Here is a 20,379-nt window from a genome sequence, read left to right on the forward strand (position 1 = left end):
TTGTTTTAATAAATTCTAATATTTAATTATAATTAAATATTTATAAATAAATATTAGAATTTCAATATTTTATTCTATTGAGGGTATATAAATTTAAAATGAATGTTTTACGAATATTAATTGTATAGGTTATTTTTAAACTGTTCAGATATATTTTTGTTTTCTGTTTGGATTTCGAAATTTTGAAAACAAAACAAGTATTTTTCCTATAAATTTGGAAATTTTTCAATGAAAGAAAAGAAAAAACATCAAATATTAATTTTTGTTTTCTATTTTATATAATTATAAAGTTTTCAAATTATTACAATTAAAACTTTACATAATTTTATTTATCAAAAAAAAAAAAAAATTTAATTTATTTATATATCTAATTAACATAATTAATCATTCATTTTATTTTTTGTTAAATTTTAATTATTTGACTTTTATTTAAATTTTTTGTTTATATCTTTTTTTTCTTCTTTAATTAATTAATAATTTTTTTTTTTCGTTTAAATTTTACAAAATAATATTAATAATTATAATAATAATAAATTTAAATAGTTTTATATAGAAGCGAAAAAAAAAAAAAACTTAAAAAATACATTTCTTCCTTTTTATTATAAAAAAAAAAATAAATCATTACATAATAATTATTATTTTAATAATTAAATTAATTTTAAAAATATATTTTATATTTGAAGGTTTATTTTTTTTGTTTTTTGTTGAATTTTTTCCATTAATATTATGTATATCTGGTTGTCTTGGCATTTAAATCTAATTATTATTAATTATGTTTGAGCACTGGCCGAAAGTTGTTCAAGACGCGCACACAGCTCTTGAGCTAATAATAATTGATTCGCTGTACCACATACAATTGTATTTGATGTTGAATTTGCTGTTGCAGCAACAGCAGCAGCAGCAGCTGCTGCAGCAACAATATTACTTGTTGCATTGGTATTAGCACCATTAGCACCATTAATGTTAACTGATGATTGTGTTGTTACAGCTGCTGTTGGTGCTGTTAATTGAGTTGTTGCATTCAATGATGATTCTGGATAACTTGGACAAACACCTAACCAGCGAGCTTTACCGCTTGCATGAGACTAAAATGAGAAAAAACAAAATAATAAATTAATAAAGCTTTATAATTGTGATTTTGTGTTTTTTTTAATGAAAAAGCTTTTTTTTTGTTTTTAAATTTTAAATATTGGTTTTTGTCTAAGATTAAAAAAAAATAACAAAAAAATTAAAAAAAAAAGCTTTTTCAAAAGTTTGATATAAAAATCTCTACAAAAAACTTTGTTATAAAATTATTTTGGAGAAAAATTTGAATTTCAATTGTAAGCTTTAAAAGCTTTTATTTGCTTTTAGATACTTGAAAAAAAATTAAAGTTTTTTTCAATTTTTTAAGTTATTAACGATTAATTTAAACGGTAAAACTAATTGAATAATTTAAAATATTTAATTTTTTTTTTTTGTCATTATTTAAATATTTCTATATGTATGTATGTACCATTGTAAAATCACGTTTCCATTGAACACCACATTTTCCATCACATAATGGGCATGGTCTTTCAAGACTATAACCACCGCATTCACTACAATCCAATGAAACATGATCATCGGTCCATGAAACACCACAACTAAAACATGATCCCATTTGGGCACGTAATTCTTCAATTGTTAATACATTATCCATTGAAATTTCTAATGGACTTCCAACCAAATCAGATAATGATGATGAAACGCTTAAGCTGTTACGTCTAAAAATAAAAATGAAATGGAAAAAAAAAACATTAAAAATTAATTGCAAAAAAAAAAAATTGAAATGTTAGAGAAAATATGAAAATTTTTTTTTTTTGTTTATTTTATTTTTCTAGATTTTTATTGCAAACAATTTTTTTTTCTCTTTTTGTTATATACTTGTGTGCAATATATAGAAAAAGAAATTTTTTCTTCTTTTTGTATTTAATTTAGCAAAATTTCTAATTATTAATGACCCTAATTGACCTAGTTCATCTATAAGTATATATACATATAGAGATTTTACTTGAAAATAATTGCAATCTGGTTTCATTTAATTTAAATAGAAATAAAATTACCCATATTTGAATTTTATAAATATAATTTACAATCTTTTTAGGTATTTATTTAGATTTATTTAAAATTTTCTAAAAATACATAAATATGTATAAAAATTGAATGTTAAAATTGTGAATGGTTTTTTTCATAAATTCAATATAAAAATTTAATTTGCCATATTTATTATACATTTTTCATACATAATAACCTAGCCTATACATAATTATGTACTAATTATAATAATAATGTACTAGAATTTGAAAATTCTAATTTATTTAAGTGCAAATATACTTTATTTATATTATGCAAGTAAACTACACAAAAAAAAACAAAATTTTTCTATAAATTTAAATTGATTGTCACACATAGAGGGAGGAACACATAAAGAGGTTGACAGAGAAAGAGAGTAAAAAAATTCAAGGGGGGCATTTAGTATTTCATGACTTCATGTACTAAATAGCCATAAAATGAGCTCTTACTCGTATTATACAACGTGTCATTTAATTGAATGCAACAACGACATCTATTGAATTGTAACTTGTTTATTATAATACATAATGAAATCATTATGGTATAGAAAATCGTATATATAAACATACTACATTTATATAGTATAAAGGTTTTATAAATAAATGTAATTTTATTTATTTTAAATTTACATAAGGAGAAAAGTGTTATTTTTTGAATAATTTGTATAACAATATTGTATTTAAATGATTGTGAAATTTGCAATATGCAATTTTAATTCTATTATGTTATTTTATATTGAATGTACAAAGTGAGAAAGATAGAGAGGGGGCGGGAAGGGGGACGGAGAGGAATAAGTAATGAAAGAAAGTAGAGAAAAGAAGAGAAAAAAATAATTTTGTATTTACGTTATGATCCGATATGGTCGAGAAATTTAATTTAAAAGAATATTTTTTTTTAGGTGCTCGTATTTATGTAAAAAGTTATTAAATTATTTTATAATAGAAAATTGAACAAATTTTTGAACATATTCCAATATAATGAAAATTTAACGCATTAGCAATTTGATACTCTAATTTAAACCTATTATTCTACTTAAAATTATTAAAAGATTTAAAGAAATTATTAGAGAACTTATTGATTATAATAATATTACAAAATGTATTACAATTGTCAAAATTGAAATTGACACACTGATTCTCATTATACTGACACATACCGTGATTTCAAACACTGTTCATGAATTTTGTTTGATTTGACATTAAATATAATTACAAATATCAATTTCCATGTGTTTGATAAAATTTCGCTGAATTTTTAATTGATTTCGGTAATGATTAACATTTTGTTTTTTTATTTTTCGTTTCAGATCAAAAATCAAAATTAAAATCAAATTCAATTTTGATTTTAGCTATTTTCGTTTTTTTATTTTTAAATTATTAGCAAAATTTAAAAATAATCAACATGTACAAAATTGATTGCAAACATAAATAGGTAAGTATTTTGTATGCGCCTATATATGCGCCCTCTTAGCGCTCTTCAATCACCAAATGTCAGAATGTGATGAATTTTTCATATACACGAAAAAAAAAAATGTAGGTTTATAGAATTTTTCTATTTGTGATAATTTTAAAATTAAATTAAATTTTTTTTAAAGTGCTTTGTATAATTTTAATCATTAAACTTATCTATTTTGAAAAATGTGAAAAAATAAAAAAAAAATAAAATTGCATTAAACAATTTAATTTTAAGTTGAAATTCCCAATCAGAGAACGCCATCAAAACGAGATATATTTATATGTACAATGTATATAAGTATGTATATATTTAGTACATACATATAAGTATGTTAAACCATAAGTGCATGAATAGAATAAAATTAGATTATAGCGCTTTTTTTTTTTGTGTCTGCAAGTGAGTTGTAAAATAATAAAATAGCAAATAAATAAAATTCGCATATAAAAATGTGGTATATGTTTGTATGTTAGTATGTTTGTATATAATAATGAATTTTTAAATAATGTCTACAATGCAAACTGTATATATGTATATATATGTAGAATTGTATATATTATGCAAAACATATTCATAAAATGTACATGAATGTACATAAAAATGTTCATATACATGTATTAAGATTAATTTATGCAATAGTAGAATAAATTTACTGTCGCGACGAAAATTAACTTTAGCATAAAATTCTTTGGCATATTTAACATTTTTTTTTGCAATGCAATTTTCTTTGATATTTAATTGTTATTTTATTATTATTTTTTTTTCTTTACAATAGTAAAAATTGCATTTTAAAAATGTACTACGTTTTATTTTATATATTTTATATTAGCATGTGGGCAGAAACATAAAAACAATAAAGGGTACACATATATAAAATTTTTTTAAATTATTTGTTTTAGAATTGGTCTATAGCAACAGTTTTATTTTGAAATTTAATAAATTTTTAATAAAATTTTAAAATTCTTATAATATTGAATGACAATTAAGAAATATTACACCTATAAGTATGCAATTTTTTCTGTAAAAATTAAATATTTTTAAGATTATAAACTTCAAAGATCAACAGCTCAAAACAACAAATTTTATAAAGTTACAAATGAATTATAAAATTCCTGACTTTCTATAGTTATGAGTGAATATGAAAATTACTAATTGAATATTTAAAAAAAACCGTACGCCCATAAATATGCAATGTTTTGTTGTGAAAAATTGATGTTTGTTTGTTTAAATCTTTTAAAGATTTTTGGTTCAAAATCTAAGACTTTATAGAGTTAAGAGTGAATATTAAAATTCTTGACTTCTTAGAGATGCAAACGAATATAAAATTTCCTATAAGTATGCAATTTTTTTTGTATGGAAATTGAATATTTTTAATTTTAATGCTTTCATGGCTATAGTTTTGAAATGTAGATCTTCAAAAATTTACAGTTGAAAACCATAGACTTAATAGAATTATGAGCGAATATTAAAACAATTATAAGCTCTAGTAGCTCAACTCTTCCATTCTTTATATAGTGTTAAATTTGAACTCTGTTAAACTTTTATAAGAAAACTAAAATTTTTGTTTTATTTCGCTTTCTTTTTGTTTTTCTTTTTCACTAATTACTATAAATGTACACATGCGATTATTTTTTTTTACATGCAACTATTTTTCTTTATTATAGCAATTTTATAGACAAGCTAGCAAAAAAAAAAAAAAGAGAAAAACAAAAAAAGAATTTCAAAAAGCGCTTTTCGCTTTCTCATACTTTTATTATTCATAATTTAAGGGTGGCACATGCATTCGCACATGACAATTTTGTTGCATTTTTTGTTTTCTTTTTTTTTTTTTTTATTCATTTATTTCTAATTGTTTTGTATTTCAATAACCGCCCATGACATTTACAATTACAACTTGCGATGTTTGGGCGATTGTTTTTTTTTTTGATTGTTTTTCTAAATAGTTAGTTGGACCCTTTGCAATTTTAAATAATAAAAAATAAAATATAAATTGTTTTTGTGTAGGTTAAAATTACCGCATATAGTTGGAAAAAATGTTAAACTAAAAGTGTATACTTCATAGACATGTGAGTACAGTGTAGACCAAATTGTGTAGTAATAGTGTAAAATGACTGTAAATTGTACTGCTTTAGTACATTTTTCATAACAAAACTGATGTAGATAGGTTTGCGCTGAGGAATCGTATATCTTTTGTAGTTATTTATAATTTTTTGTAATCTATAAGGGTTAATTAAAATGGATGCCTATTATGTTCAGTGCAAATGGTTTTTTTTTTCTTGTAAGAATTTTGAAACAGATTTTTTTTTTCCTTTTCACATTTCCAGTTTTACCATTTATAGAATTTTTATAGTTTTTTATTTTTTTTTCGCGTTTTCTATAAAAATAGCATGTTATTTGAAAAAAATTTTTTTTTTTAATTTGTGTACAATTTTTTAATTTAGTTTCAGAGCATATAAAATTGTGGACAGCTCCTTTTTAAATTTGAAAAGTGATATTATTTTAGATATCATTGCCATATACATATTTTTTTTTGTTTCTATTGTGAATATTTTTTTCAAAATTCAAGAATATTGAAAAATATTGTTATATTTAGGCGCTTTTGTATGTAGCAGGTTTGAATAAGAAATTCAATTTAAGATATTGTGAAATTTTGATATAAAGTGCATTGCTTAATTCCATAAATTTTGTTCGTAATATACAGGGGCCTTACACAATGAAATTTAATTTTTGTATTTGCAGAAATGGAAAGCATCAAAGGAATTGATTGGTGCTACCTTAACGATTTTCCCGAATATTAAAATTAATTTTCGTTTTACGAAAATTGAATAACAAAGTAAGGCTCCAGGGGTTTTGTTTAAAATTAAAAAAAAAATATAATGCCACTGATATTTTAATTAATATATTAAATTAAATATAAATAATAAAATTTATGAAATTTATTAAATATTTTTGAAAATTTATTAAATATTTTAAAAAATTTAAAATACAGAAAAAATGTTGAGAATTTCAAAATTTTTTTTTGAAATTCAAAAAATTATTTCATATGGCAATGCTTTTTTTTAATAATTGGTATCGTGTACCTTTTTCTATTTTTTTTTTTTTGTTGCCATATAATTTTGTTTTTTTTTCTTGCATCTTGCATTTTCAATTTGTTTTGGTTTTTATGACCATCCAATAGGATTAATCATCATAGTCATAGAGTAAATAAGTATATGTAGCATAGTAGCATGTTTTTAATAATCGAGGATACACAATATACATAATGTATATAACTTGCTCTGTACACAGAACACATACATATAATTCACAATATATTATAACAATTTGGTTGATTTAGTCTGACTTTGTGGCGTCGCTTAGGAATTTTTCTTGTTGTATTTTTTTTATAGTTTTTCTTTTATGTTCTGAGTTCAAAAGAAAAGAAAAATAATGAAAAAAAAGAATAAAATTTTCACAATTTTTTTGCTCTATTTTTTTTTCTATTTAAATAGCATACAGGAAAATTCACCATATTTTAAAGAGTATTGTGAATAAAATTAATAAAAATGGAATGTTAAAAAAGAAAAACTTGTTTTTTTTTTTTTCTTGATATGCAATTTCATACGTTCATAGTTTCAAACAAACATATCTACGTATAATAAGTACAATTTCACATAAACCGAATAGTTTATGATCGCAGTGAACACACACCTACTTATGTATAAATATAATAATACCAAATATGCATATTAGCCTAGCTGTGTATAAATGTAAGAGAATATATTCTCTTATATTCTTATTTTCTTTTCTGTATGCATATGGTTAGACACACAAACTAATATACAAATATACTTAAAACATAAAAAATTCTTTAGGGAAAAAAATTACAGAATGCAGAAAATATGTAATTTAATTGAAATGAAGTATGTATAGAGGAAAGAGAAAGAACGCGAGAATAATAAATAGGAGCAGTGAATTTTTTATTTATAATTAAAAAACATCAAAAAAAAAAATATAATAAAAATGTGAAAAAAAAGTTCATAATAGAAAAGCATTTCTTTTTTTCTCTAAGAAGAGTCCATGTTAATAATGTTAAGTACCGTACGGTTCCGATAAATTAATCATCATCGAAGTTTTTTTAAAATTTAAAGCTCTGTATAACAGTATCACAATTTGTATAACAGTATAGAAATTTGTATAACAGTATAGAAATTTGTATAACAGTGTAGAACTCTGTATAACACTATAGAAGTCTGTATAACAGTTAAAAACTCTGTATAACAGTATAGAACTCTGTATAACAGTATAACAGTAAAGAACTCAGTATTATACTTGCTTTGTATAACAATATATTAGCAAAGAGCTCTGTATTATACTGTATAACAGAACAGAGAACAGTTTAGCACAGATTAGCATAAAAAAATTTTATAACATGGTACATTTTATCAGATTGCAATACAAATAATAATTTTTGAATGAATTTTGAAGCTTCCCTGCAGCATTCAATATAAAAATGACTAGCAATTTTAGATTTTGTAGCACTGAATCGAAATGCGTTGCTTTGTTGAGAAAATTTCAAAATAACACAATTTTAATTTGAAACTTTCAACAAAAACTTATTTAATAATGAAAGTTCAGAGCCCGTAACCCTGTTTTAAATTATATTTATTGGTTGTATACTGTACTTTCGATACATTATCATTTTATTTAGTTAATAAATAATAATACAATTCCCGATATTATGTAAGTACATTATAATGTATACAATACAAGAATGTAGGAATGATGCACATTCCATTCAGGGAAAGGAAATTTAATAAATTCTATGTAGAATAAAAAAAAAATAAAAAAAAAATTTTATGTTTAGATGACGGCTATCACAGAAAAATCTTTATTATTCACAATGATGTAATGTTGATATTGATAAAATTTAATTCAATTTTATACCACATATACAATATATTGTACTCGTATAATATACCGAGTACATTATATTGTATTGTATACGAGTTTATTATATCGTACAGCCGTATATATTTTGTATAACATTATTGTAATGTAAGAAAATAGGGAGTGGAATGCATATAAAAGGGTAAAAAACACAAAAAAAAAATGTAATTTTCATGTTTTTTAAAATATTTTCATTTTAAGTAAATATATATATTGTGTTATACAGAGAGAAATAAGTAAAAATATACAGCTATAAAAGAATAGCCTATTTGTATCCTTGTCTTACTTATAAAAATCAATTTTAATATGCATTGTGGTAAGATACAAGGAGATGTTGATTAGTTAATTAAATTTATTAATATAAAAGAATAACGAGGAGTATATAACAAAAATCTATAGTCTAGATAGAGAAGAGAAAAAAAAAATTACAATTTTTATTTTGTATACCAAAGATTTTAGGCGACATTTTATAATTTATATTCTATATTTGTTAACTATATGTATATAGTATTATTTTAAATATATATTTTTTCATTATTTTGAATAGAAAGTAAATCTTAATTCTTGAATCTGTTGTCATGTACATAATATGTACAAAATAGTTTTGTATAAAAATAAATCTTAAATTGCGATTGCCATAATGGAAAATTTTGTATCATATTATATGAAGGTTTAAATAAAAATTATTTCTAATTTATAATAACAAATTGTTATACTGAAAGTAAAATTAATTTTATTTAATTATACTTATATATAATTATTGTATAACAGATCATTTTTGAAATAATAGTACACAATACTATAATTATCACTTAATATTGAAATTAAATTTTGTACTCTGTATAACAATATTACACCACATCTACATATATCACAAATTTTAATTATTTCGATAAAACAAAAAAAAAAAGAAATTGCAAGAAAATTTTTTAACTCCATAATCATAGATTATAAATTATGATATACTATTATACTGTTATACTGTGTATATATTTTTTGATATACAATTTTAATATTTTTAGAATTCTGTACTCAATATTAAAATATGCATGGTGTCACAACACGCCCCCATTTTTCAACCTATGTATTTAAAAATTATATTTTTACTCTCTTGTTTACTCATCAAAGATTCATTGTCATATTTCTCTATGTATACATATTCAAATCTATAATAATAAATACATATATATTAATCATATTTTGCATTGTGATGATTTTTAATTCAAAATATAAAAAATCACGTAAAATATTATTTTGCCTCTTATCTCTCTTCCCCCTCTCTCTTTGATTTTGAAAATGTTTCCGATTCGGAAATCAAATAAATATTATAATATACTCATTCATACATTGTATTTGTATGAATGTGTATGAAATACGAAAAGTATGAATAAAAATTATGATTTCAAATTCTTCGATACCTATATAGGATCTATATATTTTGGAAAAAAAAGTAAGTATTTTGAATTTTTAATTTTAATGAAAAAAAAAGAGAAAATGTAATTATTTATTTTTGTCGGAATTCTTTTATATTATTCTAGAATTTCTTTTACAATTTTTAAAATAATATTTCACCAAAATAGAATTTTAATATAATCTAACATGTATGAAAGTAGCTGTGTTGTATTTGTATATTTTTTTAATTATTTTCTTATTTGCTGAATTAAATCTTAAATATTCTATATGCAAAAAATTATTTAAATTGAAAAATGAAAACAAAAAAAAAAAAAAAATTAATTATTTTTATATTAATTCTGTAATGGAATTTTGCCAAAAAGTAATAAAATATTTGCATGAATGCAAATCTCATTTCTTTAAAAATTATAAAATTTTTAATTCATTTTTGCTATTCACATAATATGTTGTTTATACAAAATAATATATATGACTTATTGTATATTTAGGTATGATCATACAAAATCCAAATAGCTATTTCCAACTAAATATTAAAAATTGAATTCCAGAAATTTTTTTTTTTTTTGTTTAAATTAAATTTTTAATCGATTTTCTTAGAATTTATTTTAGTTATAATTTTTCATAGCTAATTTTTTATATATTTTGAATAATTTTAATGTATAAATTTAGAATTGTAATAAATGTTGAGGTTTTGTTTTACAACTTAATTAATATTTTAGCGTGAAATTATATTTTTATGTTTAAATATTATTGTGAATGGAAAATATTATTGTAATCTATAATAATTGAGTATGCAATACAGTAGTAGCTATAATTTTACTATTATTTCTCAACTATTGCAATAATACAGAAATTTAATAATATTCTCAATTAAAAATAATGAAACATGTATGTATGTACGTATAATAAGCTTGAAAGATCACTTAAATTTTAATGAGCTATTATAGACAGAATTGTTATAATTTTGAGAATGAAATAATAATATTAAATTTTAACAGTACATGGCAAGTGATAATATGAAAACGTAATTTGTCAAAAAAAAATTTTTCACTTTTTGAGAATTTTGCATTATTTTTGACATTAAATAAGTATACCATCCTGATAACACTCTTAATATTTCAATATACGAGTATTTTTACATTTCTTTATTTAAATTTATTCTTTATAAATATTAAAATAAAAATTAATTGAAAACATAAAAGAACGTCATTATTGAATTGCGTAAAAATTTAAAACAAATACAATATAAAAAATACAAAAAAACAAAAAAAAAAAATATAACAGAATCAATAAATTTTGCGCAAAACGTCAAAACAATATCGTCTAATTTTTAAGTGACGTTTCCCTCTAATTTTTTTTTTTGCTTTAATTAATTTATCAAAGAACAATAAATAAATAATTTATTATTTTATAACTTTTATATTTCTAAATTAATAAAATATAAAAATTCTGATTATTGTTAACAATTTAAATTGGAATAAAAAATTTTTCAAAATTAATGCAACGCAAAAAACAATTCACATATACCGATCGACAATAATTGAAAACTAATAAAATGCAGTTAGCATTGATATATATGTATGTATAATGTATGTAATAATAAAAATTAAAATAATTATTAAGAACAGTACTAATATAGTAAAGATTATTCTAGTATGTCATTCATATTTATTATGTATACGAGACAAAATTGATATTGTAAGTTTATATGAATATTCTAGTTTATTTTAGAATTTAATTGAGAAAATTATTATCATTTCATTCACAATAATTTATAGTACTTTTTTTCTTTATATGGCAACAAGTATTTTTGTTTTTTTTTTGTGTTCACTTCAGTCTTAAAATTATTTAATTTAAAATTTTAATATAATTTGTACTTAATTTAGAATAATATAAAAAAAAACTTACCCTAATGGAGCACGTAAATCAGCAAATTGTAAACTTGCAAGAGACATTGATGCAGTTGTTACTATAAAAATAAAATTAAAATAAAAAAAAAAATTATTATTTTATTAACTTTTAATTTCCGATTATAAAATATTTTTTTCAATTATTTTTAAATTAAATTAAATTTAAATTCTATTTCAAAAAAGGGGTTAAATTTTTTTTAAATAAACTTGTTTCAGAAATTATTTTTATTTAAAATCAAAAAAAAAAAATTAATTTTTCTTCATTTAATTTAGAAATAAAATTATTTATACTCAATATTTTTTTATGTAATATCACGGTTCGCAATAATTATTTCTTATCACTAATTATTATTAATTTTTCCTCAATTATTCGTTCTAAAAATTCAGAATAACTCTTAAGTTCTAAAAATTTAGACAACAATAAAATTTTTCAATTCAAATAGAAAATTGTTCACTTAAAATATTTTCAAATTTTCTTCAATTACTAAAATAAATTATTAAAGTGTATTCGCAATTATTCACAAGTGTGTTATCATTATCACTAAAATTATATTTTAATTATTAATTACCTTTAAAAAAATTTTTTGTTTTTCTAAAATCAATTAAAAAAAATTTTTTTTTTAATAATTTTTCTTGTCTTTTTCAAATTATTTTATTTAAATAAATTCAAAATAATTTTCACTTTTTTTTTAATTTTATTTTCAAAATTAATTTTATAATAATTTATTAATCACGACGGTATTTCTTCTTTTAAATTTTTTCTTTAATTATTTTATTAAACACAATATCCAAGTTACTATTTGTATATTTTAGAATTGAAAGCAGAAGAGCTTTAAACAATTATACTCAAAATTCAAAGTTGAAATGAAAAATAATTTTAAAAGTTTTATTTGATAAATGATTTTTTAAAATACAAAATTTTAAATGACTCAATACACACACAAAGGAAAATATCTAGTGTAAATGTGTTTGAGGATTGTTTTTTTTTTTTTTTAAATTTGTATGTGTGAAAATAAATAATATTAAGCGGAAATACGTTAGTAAATATAGGTCATAGTATAAATACATACATGTATAATAAAAAAATTATAATAAGAAAAACAAATGAAAAAAAAAATAAACAAATTTTTTTTTAAGTGTGGTTTAAGTTTTCGCTCATCGCTCATCGCTCATCGCTTGTTCATTTTTTCATTTTTTATTTTAATTCAAGCTAAGTACGTACGTAACGTCAAGATTCGAATTTCGCTTTCAGTCAAAAAAACAGAACAAAATACAAAAAAAAAAAAATTAATAGAAATCAAAACAGAATAAAAAAAAACAAAACTTTTAAAAATTTTAAAATACAAGTAGGAATAAAATAAGTATGTGAAGGTAGTTAAGATATTTAAAGTTAAAAAAAAGAAATACAAAATAATAGTCAAATGTGAACATTGTACTTAAGTATGTATGTATGTATACATGTACAAACATGTCTATTATGATACGTAAATATGTATAATTGTAAAAAAATACAATATAGTAAAGTAAATATGCGCAAATCAGAACAAAAAAAAAAAAAACACAAACAAATAATCAAAAGTCAGCTGTGAACAAAAGATTGTTTACTTATTCAGATTTGACAGAATGTTTTCAAAAAAAATTTGTACGTCAAAGCTTAAAAACAAGTTTTAAAGAAGAAAAAAAAATTTTAATTTGTCTGTCAACCACATATTTATATAAAACGTCTGCGAGGGTGTCAACGCTTATAAATTATAACCAAAAAAAAAATAAAAAATTCCTTGTGTTTTCTTTCTGGAAATTATTTTATTCTACATTCGTATATACGTACATTCGTATATAGATGGAGCTATAATAGATTTAATTTTTAAATCTCGTCGTATTTATTACTGTAAACACATATTCTATATATACGAGTAGTTATAGAAAACAATACAAGAACGTGTAAGTCTAGAATTTTATGAATAATTTTTGAGAATCAATAAGATGAAAAAAGAAGAAGAATAAATATTATTTTGAAATTTTACAGTATTTTATTATATTTGTACCGCAATAGAGTCAAACTTTCCATACAAACATAACAATCATTTTTCAGAGTCATTTACGATTAATCACTGTTGTATGTAAAAAAAAAAAATATAATTGTGATTTAAATAAAAAAATTTTTTTAAGTTTGCCTACATTATAATTTTATTTAATAAAAAAAAAATTTTTTAAATATTTGTTTATATTAGACAGAAAGTATGATTCATTTTTAATAAGATCTATAATAACAACATATTTTGTATAACAGTATACAAAAATGATATTTAGTGGTATAAAAATCCCCGAGTCGTTTTAAAAACAAGCTTTTCACATTTTTTTTTTTGTTCGTGCTTTTGCTGTTATGGAATTCCAAAAAAAAAATTTTTTAAATTTGAATGATAACATTTTGGTGTGTCTATTGTACAGGTTGTTCTTGAAATCTAATGTAAATATTATAAATGTTAAGTATGGCTATAAAATAATATTAAATTAAAATGCCTAAATCAAATTTATAATAATAATTAGCGTCATATCAGTATATGACGCACTTTTAAACCTTAACGTATATAATGAAAGTAATCAACGATAAAAGTTACACGACTAAAATTAAATATTAGATTTAGTAATATATTTGAGAATTTCAAAATTTATTTTTTGTCTAAATTTTAAATATTAGAATAACATAAATTGTATGTTAAGCTAATAACTTAAATGATTGTAATAATTTGATGCAAGGTCAGTAGAGCCACAAAGTGAAAATTAATGAAAGTACATACACCTGAAAATATAACAGCCATCTATCGTCCAAAAGCACATTACATAAACAGGGAACGAATTTTTCTGTCACATTTTTCTCAAGGAATATCAAAAACTCCCTATTTGTTATCAATGTTTGTTTGACATTGATTTTGCTATTCAAGTTTAACATTTCAACGGAATATATACATACAAAAACGTAATATCTAGTATGGAAAGGCACAAAATTAATTACAAACAATTATTAACCTTGCCACTACCCTGTATTTTTGGAATTAGCTCAAAATACCATAGAAATTTCAAATGATGAATCAATGATTTGTTTATAATTTGATTATTATTAATTAGCAATAATCATAAAAGTAAAATTTATTAGATAAAAAAAAATGATATAGGTATATATTCACAACTATCATCTGAAATATACTAAAGCAAAAGATACGCACACTCACACATTCATAGAAATATAGAAATTATAAGAAAAAGCTCATCATTAAGCTACTGAGTGATGGTTAAATTTCCGTGGAAATGTTTATAAATTATATAATTCAAGTGTATTCAGATATATGTATGTAAAATATATTACACATTATAAATATTAAATATTGGCGTTTATTGAGAAAAAGATTAATTCATGAAATTTCATTTTAAAGCTTTGTAATTTTATATTAATATTTTATATTCGAATGTTATCTATATTCTGTAAATACACGTGTCGTTAGCGTAACCCAAATCATTTGAAAATTTTTAAAGTATTTCCCGATAAATATTTGAAATATTTTGTTTGAACTGGTAAAATTTATACGTAATATCGTTTTATAAAGGTAAAAGTATGGTGGGAATTTGAGGGTTAATTAAAAATCATAAGAACACAACGGCTATGGTATCCGATATTCAAACCATAAATATAACATGTAAACAATGAATGACATTTGACACTGAGAAAGATTTTTATGCAAGTTTTAAGAAATTTTACATTCTATGACAGATTTTCCATATTATTGCAAAAATATTATAATTTTGTTACATTTTTAATTACCTAGAAATAATAAATATTTAAATTAAAATTAAAATTTGCATATTTTCTATAATTTAATTACAATATTATCTAATTTGGTAAAACCAAAATTATCTCATTTAAAATAATTTTAAAATTATGACAAATTAGTGCAAAACAAAAATGAAATTCTATGAACTTGTCTGAAATGGAAAACCAAAAATTTTAATTGCAAGTAGTTAATACTTTAGTTTACGAATAATTTTACATATATTTAAATTTTAAAAGCTTTTGTGTAATTTTACTATATTAAATTTGATTAAAATTTGGAAAATTTATTCTAATACACGTTCATAATTTTTTTCAGTTTAATGTAAAATAATTTTCGTAGCACACACTGAATAAATTTTTTCTTTTTATAAAATATTCCACTTATTCACAATGGTTTCAAATGAAGTAGTACATTAAATTATCATAATAATTCCATTGTATTTATTTCATGTGTTTACATGAACTTTTAGTACGTACATGTGGTTTTTTAACATAAAAAAGAAAAAGTAAAAAGTACTTAAAATATGCACACGCTTCTTCATTAATTTTAATTTCAAATTAAATTTTTTCTTTTTTTTTAAGATTCAATTGAATAAACAGTTAGTAATCACCCTATTAAATGCACCATCAAAAACACGAGTTTTGTAAAATTTTCCAGAAAGAAAATGAAGCAAAAGTGTAGTGAATAAATTTTTGTGGTTTTATCAAACTATCAACGCAAACGCGCAACGCTTTCCTCTCCTACACTTGACACATTTTGATTTTCTCAATTACATTATACTTGTGTCTTATTTTTTCTTTTTTTCTTTTTAAATTTTTGGAAATTATTTTATTTATGTTATGAAAGTATTTTCCTTTAAGGTAACCACAAAAAAATATGTATTGAAGGTTGTAAGTTCATTTGAAAAACAAAAAAACATAAAACAAAACCACAACGTGAAATGTAAAAGCTCGTAAAAGCATAAATAAAATATTGAGGTTTTCATTTAAGATTACCTGAAATTTGTCACATACTCTACTTTTTGTTTATCCGCACAAATATTTTGTGAAATATGAAAATAAGATCACGAGTACATAAAAAAAAAAATTCATACAACCTTCAATCTCTTTTTTTTTAAATTTGGTATAATAAAATTTTAAAAAGAGAAATTTTAAATTGATAAACATTATAATTCACAATAGTACTGCATCGCATTAAGTCAAATGCGTTAGTACAATTTTAATAGCAGTACTATATGACAATATTTAATATTCACAATTAATACAATTTAAATCGTCGTAAAACCTCTGTATTTAATGATCTCTGGTTTTATTATTATTGTTATTCAAAATAATAGTAAAATATACTAAAATAGTAAATATACTAAAATAGTTAAATATATGCAATATTATGTTAATTCATATTTATAACTACTGTATAGTGCCACCTAATATTGCTACCGTAAAAGCATTCATCTGCATTTCTGAATTAATTCTGATGAATCAAAAAAAAAAAAAAAAATTGCAAAAATCGTGACATTGCACATGTTTGATATTTTTTTTTGAAATTCAGTACGATTATTTTTAATTATTATTTTTAAATTGTATAATTTTATTATAATTGTTTTGATTAGAAAAAAAAATAATTGTAGAAAAAAAAAATTTATCTAATTTTAGAGAATTCAAAAGAATTGATTTGCAATTCAAATTTATTTTACATGAGCTTACAACACATTATGGTATCGATAAATTGAACAAATATAACAGACAAAAATTGGTTTTACGATGTGAAATATTTTAGTTCTACCGTCTTATGCTTTCGCATATTTAATATCGTAATTATATATAAGTTCCCGTAAAATATTAAATGAATTACTTAAATTTACTTTTTGAATAACTATACTATTTAAGTTGCTTTTCAATAGTTTCTTTTTATGATATATAACACTGGAAGTGTATAGCACTTTAAGCGTATAACACTTTTGATTATACCTTCCTGTACAAAGTATAATAGTTGAGCACATTTCTCATGCACTTTTATTCAAGTAGAGGGCTTTTATATGAAAAATAAATGTCAAACTCTTAATATTTAAATTAATAGGTTAGTTTTTATATTCGTATAACAGATTTTTTTTATAAGGAAAAGTGTTCTATTTACAAATTAATCTCAATTACGCCAGGACTAGTTTGGATTGCTGTATACCATTAAAGAAATGTTATTAAAACTAATTTCATTTTTTTTAATATTATGAAGTTATTTTTGCAAATAGCACACAATTTTTAGTTTTCAGGTTTGCATTAAACCAAAATCAAGAATCTACTGTAAAATATTTTTATTTATTTATTTTTAATATAACATTTTTATTGCAAAATTAAATGCATATGCTCATATTTAGACATTTATTTTGAATATAATAAATTATTTCCATTTCTAGTAATACAAAATTAAACAAAATTAAGAAAGAATATCAAATCCCTTTCGTATATAAAAATAAAATTTTATTAAATTGCATTTTAACAATTTAATTGCATAAGTATATAAATAACAATCGCATTTTGAATTGTCTATTTGAAAAGCACGATATACAATATGAGCAATTAATTAATTCTAATTTAAAATGGAAACGAAAAAGGCAATAAAAAAAAAAAATGGCAGTATATAATTAACAATTTTTTTTTTTATATTTTTTAACCACTTTTCAATTATTTCAGTTATTTAGATGAAAACAAAATATTAGAATAAAAATAAAAATTCTAATTTCAATAATAAAATTATTTTTATTTATTTATATGAGAACAAAAACAGAGATTTAATTGACTTAATTACAACCGCAAAAATTGAATTTTCTACTTAATTAAATATTTTAAATATTTATTATTGTTATGAGTGTTGCCGCTTTCTTAATATATGCACATGTATATACACTGTGCAATTTGTTAATTATTTTTGCAAATTTAATTTAAATTTTTGTTTTTCCTCTTAAAAATCTTTTCTTTTTTAAATATTACGATAATTACGTATAAAATATGTATGTATTTATAAAATAATTATTGTCAAAAATAAGAGTAAACAAAATTTTTTTTAAAGAGAGAAATAAGAAAAATGAAAACAACAAAAAATACAAAGTTTTTGTTTTAAATTGCGTCGCAATAATTTTAATAATTATTGACGTTTATTAAGATTTAAAAAGTAGTACGCGTGCAAAATTAATATGTACAATAAAATTTTAACTCTTAACCTTTTTTAATAGCCTTTCATATGTAAACTTAAAATAAAATTATAAATTGAGGAATATAAGAATAAAATACTGAGATTTTAAAGTAAAATGCTTACGTCGACAATTTTTAAATCGGTATATAAAATTCATAACCATTCGCGCCCTCTTTCCGTAAAACCTAAAGGCAGAGAAGAAATATTGTAGAAAGGGGTGTGTCAACTAAAAAAATGTATAAGAATATAGGAATTGAAAATAGTAAATTTTGATAATATTTTTAAAATTCATTTACCATTAAACTAAATATTTGTTTTATTAATGATTACTTAACTAGTATTGATTTTCAAAAATTAATAATTAATATTTATGATATTCAAATATAATATTTAAATTTTAAAATTTTGGCTAAATGAACATGATTTTTCTATAATAATTTAACAATTATTGAAACTATAACAATTTACTTAATTTAAATGTCAATATACAAATATGTACCCATCCTAAAATAGCTAACACATAATATATATATGCGTGTTTAAATTTTGACATTTTGTTATTTTATAGCTTTTAATTTTTAAGAACGCATAAATCATATTATAATTTAGTTTCATCTTCCCGCCACAATCATAATATGAATGGTTTATTTTTATAATTTGACAATAGTAAAATTTTGACATTGAACATGAAATATGGACACAAATTAATAATTATTTCAATAATATATACATATTCATACATACTAATATAATATTTTTAGTATTTTATGAATGTTTTTTTTTAAGTGATATAAGTAAATGATGTACCTATATGTTGACGAAATAATAAAATTTTATTCAATTTTTTTTTTTAAATGTTTATTTTTTTGCGAAGAAATTTTAAAAAATCGTCGTAATTAAATAAAAATCAAAAAAACTAAATAAATATAAAAAAAAACTTTATTTTTTTTATATTTAATTTAAAATATTTTTTTCTTCTTTTTTAATTTAAATATAAAATGCGTTGTAAATTATAATTTTTATATTTGGATTTTATTATAAGAAACGACAAAAACAAGAGAATTTAAATTTTTTGATAATAATTTGTTGACTTAATGCGACTCTGAGACCATAAATTTTATTATAAATATTCTCAGTTTTATATTTTCTCTTCAAATACTAAATTGACAACTGCAGGACTTTTTGTAGTTCTAATAAAAAGCATACATAATTGTAAGAAAAATATTGCAAATTACATTTTATTAAGTTGTAAATTTTGACATATCAATTATCTCAAAAACAGGCGTGCCTTAATATTTAACAGTGGTTAGAGGACTCTTTTGTTTCAATAAATGATAACATAGAGAGAAAATTTGACATTTCTGTCAAAGAATATAAAATGAGAGTATATTCTTCCATTATATTCTTATATTCTTCCAATTCTTCATAAGTAATCTGCTTCTATTATACATAATCTAAATGAAATCAAAACTGACGTCAGATGGAAATTAAGTTTTCGGGTTTCATCATATACGATGTACCTACCACTCTTGGTTCATTGACGTGACTGGTGCTGCAACTCTACC

The 20,379-nt window shown here is 21.1% G+C and overlaps 1 protein-coding gene across 3 annotated transcripts in view; it reads right to left on the minus strand.

The window, feature by feature from the left end:
• Window positions 1-684: 684 nt before the first annotated feature.
• Window positions 685-20,379, minus strand: part of LOC129612921 (protein pinocchio) — a 79,971-nt gene continuing 60,276 nt past the window's right edge. For 2 of the 3 annotated variants that reach the window (XM_055526764.1, XM_055526763.1), the window contains exons 2-4: window positions 11,797-11,857; window positions 1,496-1,745; window positions 685-1,085 (exon numbers count right to left, since the gene is read on the minus strand). In XM_055526764.1, coding sequence (XP_055382739.1) covers window positions 771-1,085; window positions 1,496-1,745; window positions 11,797-11,843 — 612 coding nt within the window. In that variant the 5' untranslated portion in view covers window positions 11,844-11,857 and the 3' untranslated portion in view covers window positions 685-770. Of the gene's footprint in view, window positions 1,086-1,495; window positions 1,746-11,796; window positions 11,858-12,367; window positions 12,594-20,379 lie in introns of those variants that run through there. The other variant, XM_055526762.1, reaches the window with a different exon arrangement.

The sequence above is a fragment of the Condylostylus longicornis genome, unplaced genomic scaffold (assembly GCF_029603195.1).
Source record: "Condylostylus longicornis isolate FDR11 unplaced genomic scaffold, ASM2960319v2 ptg000079l, whole genome shotgun sequence".
NCBI classification, from domain to species: domain Eukaryota; kingdom Metazoa; phylum Arthropoda; class Insecta; order Diptera; family Dolichopodidae; genus Condylostylus; species Condylostylus longicornis.